General features: G+C 45.2%; 1 protein-coding gene across 1 annotated transcript in view; it reads right to left on the bottom strand.

Moving 5' to 3' along the window:
• jam2a (junctional adhesion molecule 2a) overlaps positions 1-13,599 on the bottom strand; it is a 48,254-nt gene extending 34,655 nt beyond the window's left edge. The window contains 5 exon segments of the mRNA XM_055008708.1: positions 116-265; positions 1,722-1,832; positions 1,983-2,048; positions 13,129-13,224; positions 13,227-13,599. Coding sequence (XP_054864683.1) covers positions 116-265; positions 1,722-1,832; positions 1,983-2,048; positions 13,129-13,224; positions 13,227-13,287 — 484 coding nt within the window. The 5' untranslated portion in view covers positions 13,288-13,599.
• Positions 13,600-13,946: the final 347 nt, after the last annotated feature.

Below are 13,946 nucleotides of genomic sequence, written 5' to 3'. Positions count from 1 at the left end.
TATTTGAAAGTATTGAAAGTTCTTTGAAATAAGTTGTTTTTTTTCTTGTTTTGAGAGGGGCATTTTTTCCAGTGTCGTATTATAGCCATGACAGGATTTTTTTCCGTTTTTGTACCTAGGACTTTGAGCGTGACGTTGGTCTCGCCCAGGCTGACCGAGTCCAGAGGAGCGCTAATCTCACATCGGTACTCTCCAGCGTCTTCCTGGGTCACCCTGTGCAGCGTCACCGTCGCCCCGTCGATGGTGGCTCGGCCCTCGAAGGGACCTGAGAGGAAGAGCAAGCAGCGGGTCAGGGAGAGGAAATGTCTTCCAGTGCTGAGGGCTACAGCCACTGTGTGCGCGTTTTTATACATGATCTACATTACATCCAGCTAAAAATAAAACAGTACAGCAACACTAAGACTTCACGCATTCTTCAGCAGCTACTGAATTCCTGAATTCATTGTCTAATATAAATCATGAGCAAAACAAATGCACAGTTGCCATGCTGATGTCGCTTTCTGATTCTGTGTCAGCGTTTGGTTGGTGCAACTACACGTACCTAAGAGGATTAGGGCCACTGTAGGAAATTAGAGGAGTTATGACTTTTTTCCCTGACTAACTTTGGAATTCTGCCTTTGAACCTAAAATGCGGACTTTAAACTCTGAGTTCTCACTTGAAACGTCACATTCTGACTTTCTACACCCAATTTAGACATTCTTGAATTCTGAAATCAAACTCAGAATTCTAGTTGTAAACTCAAAATTCTGGCTTTGAACTCAGAATTCTGTATTTTAAACTCTGGATTCTGTCTTTTTTCCTCCAAATTTTAACTTTCTTCTATAAATTTATATGTGAAACTAAATTCTGACTTTAAAACTTCAAATTCTGACAATAAACCTCTAAATTCTGACTTTAAAACTACAAATTCCAACATTAAAACGATAAATTCTGACTTTAAAACTCTAAATTCTGACAATAAAACTCTAAACTCTGACTTTAAAACTACAAATTCTGACATTAAAACTACAAATTCTGACTTTAAAACTACAAATTCTGACATTAAAACTACAAATTCTAACATTAAAACTATAAATTCTGACATTAAAACTATAAATTCTGACTTTAAAACTATAAATTCTGACTTTTAAACTCAAAACCTCCAGGGGCCCTTTAGCCTCAGCCTGCACTGGAAACATGTTAAATGGCAACTTTGAGGCTTAATTTATTGACTTTTTTGATAGATATCAACAGACATAACGGCTAAATTGTTATCTCAAAGCCTTAAATGTGTTAATCCATCCAGTGTGTGGAGGGTGTAGATTTCAGAGGCGAGACTTCTCAGCTCTTTCTAGGAAACTCTAAGAAAGCAGAGACTATTCATGTCACATATTAAAGCAGCTCCGGCTGTAAAGCGGCCAATGAAGAGGCGGCGGGGGGTCAAAGCCTTGACATATTTGAGGAAACTGTCAAGCTAACTGCGGCATCTATAAAAACGAGCGACTGTGTGATTCATTATTTATTTCACCCATTAAATTCACATCTTGAAGCACAACGATGAGAGATTGAGGACGAGAGGCAGGTTAAGATTTTATGCTTTGACACCATTGACACACTGATGAGGTATCTCACGGTTTTATCCGTCGCTGCTTTCTCGAGTTGCTTCTGTCGTCTCACAGGGCGCAACCCTTCCAGCTAAGACTGCAAGCTGATTAAAACAAATTCCCTGCAGCTTTCTCACCTCTGAAGTGTCCGTTATAGTACACAAAGGAGACATCTTTCCCCTTCTTCTTCCACTCGATGCGTGGGTTCTGGTCTTTCTCGGTGCGGAACATGCAGGACAGCACGGCATCTAAAAGAGGGAGTGTGACCAATGAGATATTTATTCCAGAGTAGCAAAGGATCAGTGGCGTTTTTAACTGCTTGGGCTATTTATAGGCCCTCATGGTTTATTCTGTCAGGGAGGAATCTAATGGAGGAAATGCTTTTATTACTGCCTCACCTGAGAACTCGCGCACCTCCACCTTATGTCTGTTGGTCGACACGGTGACGGGAACGGAGGGAGAACCTGGAGGTGGTGGGAGAGAAGAGGGGAGAGAGGAGTTCAGAATGTAGTATGGCTCGTCATCCATTAGGGGGCAGGGTGAATTGGGTTAACTTGCAAGAGGAGAATGCTTAATGGCCGCCTTTGGTCTGAGGCGAAGACGGCAGCCGGCTTTCTCCAGGAGATCTGAGGTGAAGGCAGGATTACTCCCTCCTCTGCTTTAATCCAGCGGGGTTAAGGAGTAGCCTGCCGTATGTTTGTTTAAGCGCCAGTTCGAACAAGGTCAACGAGCATCACACCGGCGGACGACACATTTGGTTCTCCCGCCATCTGTGTGTCACTGATACTCCGCATCCAAACAGGAAGAGGAAGCAGCAGCTGCTTTTCCTCTGCGCCGATTGGTCCTTGGGGAAGATTAGTGTGTGTTTGGCCTGTTAACAAATGGAGGTTAAATGTGGGTGAAGGTTACCTGAGGGGAAAAACACACACACGGCATAAACAGTAAACACATTCAGGATGAGAATCTCCCAAAAGGCAGCGAATTAAGAAAAGGGGAAGAAAGATTTTCAGACTGAAGGCCATGCATTTTTGAAATGACATAATAAATGTTGAATGGGCCTCTGGGGTGCTTAACTCTGAACATTAAAGGGCTTTGAAAAACTTCTAACAAACTTGTAATTCGGCATAATGAAGACCTTCACGTATTCTTGAAAGTTCAGCGGCTCGCCATGATGCACACACGCTTTCCTGCGACACAATCTGAACAAAAACAAATTACTGTCAATTCCCCGGTTTCCTGTTTGTCTGCAACCTCCTGTGTGAGGTCCATTGTTACTAAATTACTGGGTTACTGAAGGTTTCCCCTCTAAAGGGAGGCGTGACCAGGAAGAATGAGACAAAGAGCCGGAAGTGTGGAATAAAACAGGATGATGGCCACGTTGAATGGCTATACAAATACAGTATTCAGTCTATATGTAGACTAAAGGTCTCGCACATTCAAATTTTCACAAGAACTGCTATTTTTAAAGCGGCTTTTAAATAAACAAAAGCCTATACAATAATAATGTCATCCGCCAAATGCAGCATAAAGCACGCTCACGCTCTTTAAAAGCCTTTTCCTGAATTCGCTGCAATTTCCACGAGCTCCACTTGGTCAAACTTTGACCTGAGTGAATTAAAAGTGCACACTCTCCCTCCAGACACTCGCTCTCTCCTTCACTTTGCCATGCGTTGACTTGCAGCGGTGTAACAGGATTACCGGCATAGCTTTGGCTTGTGTACCTCGACACCCTCGGAGGAGCATTGTCTCGCTGAGGGATGAACAAGACGAGGGAGGGAGATACAAGAAGATTAAAAGGGGACAAGAATGAATGATCAAGGAGAGATGAGCGGGCCCTAAGAATAGAATACAAATGGAGTGTGAGGAGAGCGAGGCGGAGAGGGGACCGGGTGGAGGCTGGTGGAGGGGGGGACCAGAGACTCGCAGAAGCATGAATAAAAGAGAGAGTGGGATTGAAGGCGAGGGAGATTCTCTCAGACAGTAGGACTGTGAATGGAAGAAGCTCTTGTCACATAGTGTGAGACCAGGCCTGCTGCCACCTTGAAGGGTGTCTCTTTGAGAAAAGAGAAATGTAGCGGGGCTGACAACACGCCTGCACCGAGTGCGCTTTCCTGCGTGTGACACATACACACACGGAAAAGCGCACACGTCAAGAAGAAATGAGCAACGAGGCTGTGCATGTGAGGTCCCGCTGCCCCCGAGTCGTGCTTCGCTGTGCGCTCCACTACTATGAACACTGTCAGCTTCAATGGCCTCAATTAGCTGCAGAGGCGTCGAGGCAGACAATGAACACATGGCCTCTTCAGATCATTTCAAAACTGCATGGTGGCTAATGTTAACACGGTGTCGCTTTCTACCGCTTTGCTGTCAAAGAAGTTAACAAAAGATTTTAGTCCAGTACAGAAAGTTAACCCACTGAGGCCTGGATGTCGCTTCCCTGTTTTGTCTCTGAGGTGTCTGAATGTACAATATGATGCAAACATACATGCAAAGGTCAAAATGCGACACATAAAGATTTGTGGGGACAATGGATGCTAGGAGTAGAAGCTTCAAATCTTAATCTATTCAGCAGACCCGGCCTTACATAGCTTGTTGCACCTCATTATCCTGCTGAAATAACACTGGTGTTTTTTTGTTTCTTTTAACCAATCAGAATAATCATGGGTGGGGCTAAGAAAAGGACATAATCATGTTGTGAGTAATTTGTTTTGGTGGATTATTTACATACAGGGAGCCCAGCACTGTGATTAAAATGGATAATACACAAGAAAGACACACTGTAAGTACTGCTTCATTGCATGATCAAAAGGAAAAACTTGTTGTTTCCCATAGTTAACCCTTTAACCCTCCTGTTGTCCTCATTTACAGCCACCGAAAAATATTGTTTTCTTGTCTGAAAATAATCCAAAAATTCAGCAAAAAAATTCCCCAAATTTCTGAAAAATTACAAAACTTTCAGGAAGAAAATTCCAATACTTCTTTAAAAGTTTCCCTTAAAAGATTTTTTTTTTAAATCCCCCAAATATGGCAAGAAAATTCTTGTAAACACAGGAACATTTTGAATATTTCTTTTTTTCCACCAAAAAACGTTCAAAGATTTCCCAAAAATGTTGAAAATGTAGACACGAGCGCACAGAGCACTGGAGCTTCTGTGCAGTCAGTGGAGACCAAGCACCCGAGCGTTAATGTAGTTCTGAACTCAGACGCAAGAGAACCGCCTATATTCAGAGGTGACCGCTCAGACAAGTTTACAATTCATGAGTGGCAAAACCTTATGGTCCTGTATTTGAAGAAACGTGCCTTCTCCCAGTTCACGAACAGTCACAAGAAATCCTAGCAAGGCTTGTGGGCAAGGCTGGTGATGTGCTTAAAGCAGCACTTCAGTGAACTCAGATATTTGAGCATGCCATTCGCAGATTTCTACAACACCCTGCTCATGCCAGGTGAGGATGCCATGGAGTATTGGATCAGGTTGAATAAGACAGTGGATGTGGCAGATGAATGCTTAAAGAGGGAGGGCCGGAGCATCGGTGACCCAGGCCATGAGGTCAGTATGATGTGCATCAAACACTGTCCTGATGAGTCTCTCGCTAGTGTGTTCAAGTTTAAGGCTGCAGGAAAATGGTCAGCTTGTGAAATACAAGAGAGACTTGATGAGCATATGCTGGAGAAAAGAACTAGGACTGTCAAAACGAGGTCGCTTAAGCCAAGTGCAGCAGTACAAGAAGTTCATTCTCAGTGCCATGTGCCTGTGGTCAATGATGTTCCTGTCCACAAAGAAACGGGGCCGTCAATGCCGGCTCCCTCTACCGTTACTAATGTCAACAATGACTGTATGAAGAACTTAGTGAACCTGTTAGACAGACGAGTCACATAACAGACACAGGTGACAACAAACCTCAGTAACCGAACCAGATTGCCTAGGCCTCCTCAGAAGCTGTGTGGGGTTTGTGAGAGTCTCGATCATTTTACCTTGCCTCATTGCAGACATGAGAACAGATGCCTCAAATCCTTGACTCCTGGTCACTGGAAAAATGACTGTCCACAGCGGAATAACCAACACTGTCTTCAGCCCAGTGACAATGCTGTCCAAAAGAACCAACAGTTAAACTAGATAACCCACACTGGGAGGTTGACCGTGTGGGTAAAGTGTCTGATTCCCTCTCTGATTCGCATGACCTTTCTGATCTTTATGAGAAAAGTTGCGCCAAAGCTCCTAAAGGGTCTAGAGTTGTCATTCAAGCCACCCAGAAGATCCAAGCCTTCAGTGAGCTCTTCTTTGCTCCAGTTGTTGTCAACAGCAGTGTTCTGCTTCAGGGCATGTTAGATTCTGGCTCTATGGCTTGTAGCATCAGTCAGTGTGCTGTGGAAAAACTCAGTTCTGCTGGTGTTTTACATGAAAAGAAGCAACCTGAAGAGAACATTGTTTTGGTTGGCTGTGGTGGGTTACAGACTCAGCCTGAGGGTTTCTATGACTTAGAGATGCAGCTCTATGGAATATGCTGCACTGTGCCCACGCTAGTTGTACCTGGTCAGCATGATGACCTCATTGTGGGCTCAAATGTTATCAAGCACCTGATCCATTCCCTTAAGGCTGATGACAAATACTGGGATATTGCTTCAAGGCATGAGCGTCTGACACGGACGTTGATAATTTCTTATCAATGTTCACAAATGTTGAGCGCTGGAGAGGGAGTGATGTTCCTGACAAAATAGGGACTGTGAAACTCACCCAAGCAGTTACACTGTTACCTAGACACGAACATTTGGTGTGGGGCAGGCTCCCTGCTGGAGCGCCAATGTCTTCGGGCAGCACTGTTGTTGTTGAGCCTACTAGTTCGAGGGCCATGCCACGAGGGGTTCTCGTAGGTCCTTGTCACACCTCTTTGGGGTGACAGGTGGGTGCCAATGACAGTTGCTAACCCTTCTGACAGGGAAATCACACTAAAGAGGAACAGTAAACTGGCTGATGTGTTTCCATGCTTGGCGATTGAGGATTTAGATGTTCTTCAGGGTCTACACAAGGTTGGAGAGACACAGCTTTGTGACTCTGGGACAGACGAGCATGGTTCGGGAGCACTGAAGTCTGATTCCTCAAATGGTTCTTGCTCTCAGGCTCAGCCAGCCAAAAGTCTGTCAGATCTGGGCCTTGGTGACATTGACATTGACTTTGATCAGATTAGCAAAGATTGTGTGAGTCGCCTTACACAGCTGCTAACTGAGTATCAGGATGTCTTCTCCAAGCATCCGCTAGACTGTGGTGAGGTCAAGGGGTACACACACCGTATCCGTCTCACCGATGATCGACCTTTCCACTTACCATACAAGAGAGTTCCCCCAGCCCATTACCAGAAGCTGAGGATATGGAGGAAAAAGGGATCATAAGGAAGTCGACTAGTGAGTACACTTCTCCTCTTGTGATGGTCTGGAAAAAAGATGGTGGGTTGCGGATTTGCACAGATTTCAGGTGGCTTAACCCTTTCAGCGCCAAAGTCGCAATATTGCGACAAGCAACATTGCTGAACATAACAAGCCATAGCTGCAAATATAGTGCCTCATGTAGTTAGTACTTTACACCAGGAGATGGCGGACATCTGGGACTTCAATCTGAGCATCATTTGTGGGCATGTTTTCATTCAAAGTTTTGGAGTTTATAGAGTTTGAAAACCGCCTCCCGGTCGACGAGACAAGGGTCGCAGTTGGAGTGTAACAGAGTGCAAGACAGTGAGAGAAAACTTACCATGTCGAGAGGTCTGTGCACCGTTGACAAAGTACTTCATCAAGTAATGGCTGACTCAGATTCTGAAGAGGAATATTCACCCTCTGATGAAGATGTTCAGTCGTCCAGTGAGACAGGAAGTGACGCTGCGTCTGTGCGTAACGGCAGCGAGTCCGCGCTCCATGACAGTCCACAAGCAGCACATCCTGGAGCCGATGCTTTGCTTCACCGTGTCCGGGGTGGCAGGAGGGGACGTGGTGGGTGTAGCAGGGGTGGTCAAAACACCGCTAATGGTGAGGTGGGTAGTGGGGATGCAAAAAAACGCAGAAATAGCGGCAACCGCGGGAGAAAATGCATTGATAATAGCGGCGGAGGCCGCAGTGGCGTTCACGGCCCTGCCGTAAATGATGATGATGATGGCTGGGTTTGCTTGAGAGATGAGGAACAGTATCAAAAGTGGATCAGACATTTTGATGAGCCTGTTGGCTATCGTGGAGAGAGGAATCTGACAAATTCTGAGCCGAGCAATGCCATCTTGATCGATAAACATCTGTAAAAGTTATGTAATCCATATATCCGCCGCCTGGTGATGTCATAATATGCAAATTAGATGAGTGAATTTATTCCCATCACAAACTTTGGATCATACTGATGATTTTACTCATTTACAGTATACCTTTATCTCTAATCATTTTCGAGTTACAACCTTTTGAAAAAGTGATATCAAAACTGAATATTTTATTGAAAAAACTGTGGCGCCTAAAGGGTTAATGCTCGGACGCTGAAGGATGCACATCCCTTGCCACACCAATCTGACTGTTTGGCGGCTCTTGGAGGCAATTGCCTCTTCAGTACTATGGACCTGACATCCGGCTTCTTCAAGATCCCAATGCACTAAGAGGATAAGAAGTACACTGCTTTCACCACTCCTCTCAGACTGCATGAGTACAATTGCATGCTGCAGGGTCTGTGTAACAGCCCTGCGTCCTTCATGAGGATGATGACTGGTATCTCTGGAGACACGAACTTCTCAAAGCTCTTGTGCTATCTTGACGACCTTATTTTTGCTCCATCTGAGGAGGATGCTTTGTCGCGACTGCAGACGGTGTTTCAGAGGTTGCATGAAAACAATTTGAAACTGGCTCCAAAAAAAGTGCCATCTGCTTCGGAAGGAAGTCAACTTCCTTGGGCATGTCATCAACAGTGAGGGTTTGTCTGTTGATCCTTCCAAGGTGGAAGTCATCTGCAACATGAGAGTGCAAGACCTCATGGAGAATGATGGGTGTGTTCCTTCTGTTCGCAGAATTAAGTCATTCCTGGGCATGGTATTTTACTACCAACATTTCATTCCCAACTGTTCCTCAATTGCGAAACCACTGTTCATACTTACAGCTGGCCAGAAAAGGCGTGGTAAGACAGCCAAGACTGCGGGGTGTCAGATGTCATGTTCAGGCAGGTTTTTTGTGACCCGGCAGTTGCTGACTATGACTCGTATGCTGAATCTCTACTTTCCAGTCTGAAAAATGCTATGGCGATAGCCCAGAAACACACTTCTGCTGAACAGCTGCATCAAGCCCAGCAATACAAGATGCTTACCTGTCTTTTGGGGACCGTTTTGGTAGCTAACAAGAAGGAACGTGGGAAGAGGAAATTGGCAGATAAATGGGAGGATGGAGTGTACACTGTCACTGATGTGAATCCCACTGTTCGTGTCTACAAAATCCGAGACGCGGATGGTCACCGGAGGGTGGTACACAGGAATCTCTTGCTTGAGGTTAACTTTTTGCCGCTCCTGGGGATAGATCATAGTGAGGATACTTATCCAACAGTTATGTCGGTGGACGGTGTGGAGTCCGATCATGATAGTTGCGACTCAGATGAGGAAACGACCTTAGTGGACAGTGTTGGTGACTCAAGATGAACACGTGATGTGTCCAGAGGATGGCGTGGGGTCTGACGACTCAATGGTTGGTGTGGCTGGTCCGCAGATGCCGATCCAGTCTCATCTGCCGTCCAGTCCTGCTCCTGCCACTGTTGTCAATCTCTCTTTATGTCTTTTTAAGAGGTTGCATTTTGATGATGTCACATATATGCGCCGGAAGTGAGGAGAATATGTTGGAACGACGCGGGAGAAAACAGACAGGCCGAATGGATTCTTTATGTGAAGATAGACATTAACTTCGTGGTGAAGATGGACATGAGTTGGATGGACATTGTACATCAGAGATAGATGCGAAATGAACAGACATTGTCTCTACGTAAAGGAAAGACGGAGCAGCGGTATGGATGCTTGATTAATGGACGTTATCTTCATGCTAAAGAGAGACAGAGCGGTAATATGGACGCATGATTGACATACATCATTTTCATGTTACAGAGAGATGGGAATGTTTATTAAGCAGCATTCTACAGGCCAGTCTGTTTATTTATGCCACGACCAAGAAACAAAAGAACACAACGCAGGACAATAAGAACGGGCGTGAAGGCAGATTTTCAGAGGCGCACACACACCCGTTACAGTAGCAAGCTCTAGCCAGCAGATGTGCAAAAAAATTAAGATTTGGACTGCATGTAAATGCCTTATTTGGTTAGAAATGCAAACTGATTTAGCTTAAGAATTTGCTCCATGAACCCGACCATCACTGGCAACCAAAACTTGCCAAAAATTCAAGCAAACAGGCATTCTAGAATTGAGCTAGTGTTAAGGTGGGTTTGTAAAATCCACCTTGTGACATGAATTTCGTAATAGAGCTGTTTTAGTTGGCGTTACCATTTTATCAAGGCATGTGATGGACTGGCAACCTGTACAGGGTTTACCCCACCTCTTGGCCAACGTCAGTGGATTGCCATCCAGCGAGCCAAGCTGGGCTGACTATGGCTTAGTTTGCAAACTTGATAAAGAAGAACATTCAAAACCCAATCTGGTTCACATTTGACTGCCAGATTTGGTTCATATGTCAGTAGCATGGACTGATTTGGTTGGTTAAATTCATTTGAATTATACAGCAAAGCAGTCCTGAATGATCCATTTTAAACGTAGTGTTTGCCTCCGAAAAACTATTCCCTCATTGCTATTTTGAGTGAACACCATCACTGTATCCTGCTTAGTCCCACCCAAGATGATTGTGACTAGTTTAAGGAAGTATAAACATGCTGAATGACGATGAGGCGGAGTCAGAGCATTCTACTGTCAATTCTCCAGTTTCCTGTTTGTCTGCAACTTCCTGTGTGAGGACCATTGTTACCAAACTACTGGCTTACTGTTTTGAGTGAACACCATCACTGTATCCTGTTCTTAGTCCTACTCAAGATGACTGAGTGGAAAAGTTTAAGGAAATACAAACGAGAGATGTCTAATATTGACTTTTTTTCCAATAACTGATATGCCGATATTCTCCAACTCTCAATTTCCGTTTCCGCTATCAACCGATACCGATATATGTGGACTATTTAAAAAATTGTTGGGAACATCACATATGTCCAGTGATGGAATTAACACATTATGCCTAATTTTATTGTGATGCCCCATTGGAGGCTTTCAAATGTAAATATTGTGCAAAATAAGAAAATTACTTCAACTTAAGTTATGAAAAAAATGCCATATTTATGCCTTTTTTTTTTTTTTTTAATTGTCTCAAATGACAGTTCACACTCTCCCTCTCTCCCCCCCTCTATGAGTCTGGTAAATGCTGGTGAAATCCAGGCATTATGTCATCGGTTTTCATGATAGGCAAAAAAAAAATATTGACCGATATTACATTTTTATGCCAATATCGGGCCAATAATATTGGACATCCCTACTTATAGGTTATTATGCTCTGATTTTACTGGTCTGGCCGTTTGTGGGCCAATCTTATCAGACATCCCTAATACAAACATGCCAGCACAGTGATGACGAGGTGCAGTCAGACCATTCTACGTTTTCGGTGCTAGAGAAAGGTCTGGGAATACAGGACTAGGAGTGAGTCAGCATGCTGGACCAAAACTGAGGCAAAACTGGCAGCATAATCACATGGTGTTTGACTTGATTTCCCAGATCAAAAAGCTAGATTTAACAAGCGTGAGTCACAAACTGGAAATGGAAAACCGCTTTAAGTTTTTCATGTGCATCACAACAGCAAGTCTCTGGTGGTCCTCCAGTATAGCATCAGATACGGCCACTGTGGTAATTAAAATGCTTCTGCTATGGGCCCGTTCTGGCTTTGAAGTACAGAAACATCTAACAATAGCATCAACACAGACGAGCAGGATGACGAAAACACACACACACAGACACACACACGCATAAACACACACACCTAGTGTGTGGCATCAACATCAACCAAACACTGCGACAAGCTTAAACTCACAAAGAGACAGCCACCCTCTTGCCTGAGCAAAAAATAGAAGGATGGCACACTCTCTCCTTGGCACACAGCTTTACTCTCATTACGTGGTCCGTACAGAGTGTTACAAAGACCGGGGTGGGTGTTGCCAGGGCTGTGCCGAGGTCAAAAGCATGGCGCAGTAATAATTAAGGCACTTATTCAAATTAACAGGGAACAAATGAAAGTAGGAGGGAGGATGGACCCATAGGAAATATCCTGTCTGGCTGGGAGATAAAGATAACGTGGCTGTGGATGGCAACACACGTTTCAAGGCTGTGGGGGTACAGAGAGAAACAGGACGGCCAATCAGTGAGAGAGTGTGTGTGTGTGTGTGTGTGTGTGTGTGTGTGTCCATCTGAACAAAGCCTGCCTGTATGACTGTAACACAGTGAGCAACAGCTGTCTCAGTCAGACACAGTGAGAGTGTATGGGAGCTTGATATGGGGGATGTTGAGTCTCCTGCCACAGAAGAGACCCACCCAAACATTTCCTCTCTGATTTTTTTTTTTTTTTAAAAACAATACAATCTGCAGGCAGAACTGTAGCACATTTGACTCCACTCTATGAAACTGAGAGTCAGCGAGGCAGGTGATGAGTGATTTCTGTCAGATTGTCCACAGCGGCGACTGAAAACACACACCTCCGTGAACTCGCGACCTCGTGGCCCGACAGGTGGCAAAATGTGGACAACACCGAGTAAAATATGCGTCACTCACCCTCACTGTCTCATCACATCCATCTCACAAGTCCCAGCAGAGCTCTCTCTCTCTTTTTTCCTATGCAGGCTAATCAGGTGGAGCTTTTTCCTATTTAAAGATCCACTTCCTACTGTGTTTTCCTGTTTTTCGCTCCCAAATCTAGTGGTCTTCTCCATCCTATAAAACACCATGTCACACGGAAAACCAGCTGGAAGTTTCTGGTGGTAATCCAAGCGCTGACCTCATGCACAGATCTGCCACCTCTTCTGCCAAAGCGGCTGCCCTCCCGCCACCACCGTGCTACCCACACCCTGAGGTGGCACCCGGCCAATGAGCAACTTTAGGGCCAACTTGTAGGAACCCAGAGGGGCTTTAACTGAAGCAGGGAGCTGTGAAAAAAACAACTCCTGAATCCCGATTCCTTCAGTTTTTACATTTACTCCACAGCATAATCCAATTCTAAAACAAAATATAAAACTAAACTCTTTTTAAAAAGCACCTCTCTCAGATTTTAAGTCTAAAACATCAAATTCAACGCCTGAGTCTTGATCTCACTGCATCCACAAATCCTACAATAAATTACAGCTAAATAGAAATAAAGATAAATAAGCAGCAGGATCAGTTCGATTACAGTAAAGCTGCTATCCACTACTTTATTTCTATCCTGAGCTTTATCCCCGTGGAGAAAAGTAGATAAACACAAGCACATGCACAGAGAGACAGAGTTCTTCTGGATGAATAGTTTCCATTTTCCACTTACATTGCATCAGTAAAATAACAATAGGAAGATACAGGGACGTCCCCTCCATTATCGTCCACAACTCTGGCGGAGTCTTGTCTTCCCTGGACGGAGCGAGGAGGCAGATCCCGGAGCCTCAGCGTTCTTCTCGCACTTGTTCACAAGTCTCCAATAATTCATCCAGCTTCCAGGGAATAACCTGCTCTCCAAAGAGGGGGAGGAGGAGAAGAAGAAGGAGGAGGAGGAGGAGGAGGAGGAGGAGGAGGAGGAGGAAGCAGCGACCGGACCGACCCGGCGCGGAACGGAGCGGCACGACGCGGGGCTGCTGGCTGGCGGGCAGAACGGGAGGAGCGGCGCGCAACTCTGCCGCTGATCTGTCTGGGAGGTCGGTGTACCGGCCGGGGAGAGCGGCAAAGGAACGGCCTCGGTCACTACCGCAGACGCGAATGAACGTCCTCTGCTCTTGTTGTGCGGTTTGGGCGCTGACTGAGATGGAGATGGAGGGAGGGGAGGGCGGGGTGAGCTTTTCCAGACGAGCAGAGCGGCGAAGCGCCGAGAGCGCGGCGCCGTGTCCAAGACGCGCACTGCACCGCTGAGCGGCCACGGAGCGGCAGTCAGCTGGCTCTGGCAGCGAGGCGGGGCATCATCACACCCATAGACTGGATATAAATGTATTTATACACACTCTATGATCACACCACAGACCTGAGAGGGACACCTTCAACTTATGCTGGACTTTGAGCGCAAAACACTGATTTTAGAGTCAGATAAACGGAAAGTCTGATGACCTAAAAAACATAAACATCAATAGTTTCTTTCCTGAAGTCTTGTAGAGGTCT

This window comes from Amphiprion ocellaris, chromosome 24, assembly GCF_022539595.1.
Source record: "Amphiprion ocellaris isolate individual 3 ecotype Okinawa chromosome 24, ASM2253959v1, whole genome shotgun sequence".
Lineage (NCBI taxonomy): Eukaryota > Metazoa > Chordata > Actinopteri > Pomacentridae > Amphiprion > Amphiprion ocellaris.
The sequence above is the reverse complement of the archived record's forward strand: the minus strand, read 5'-3'. Positions and strand labels throughout refer to the sequence as shown.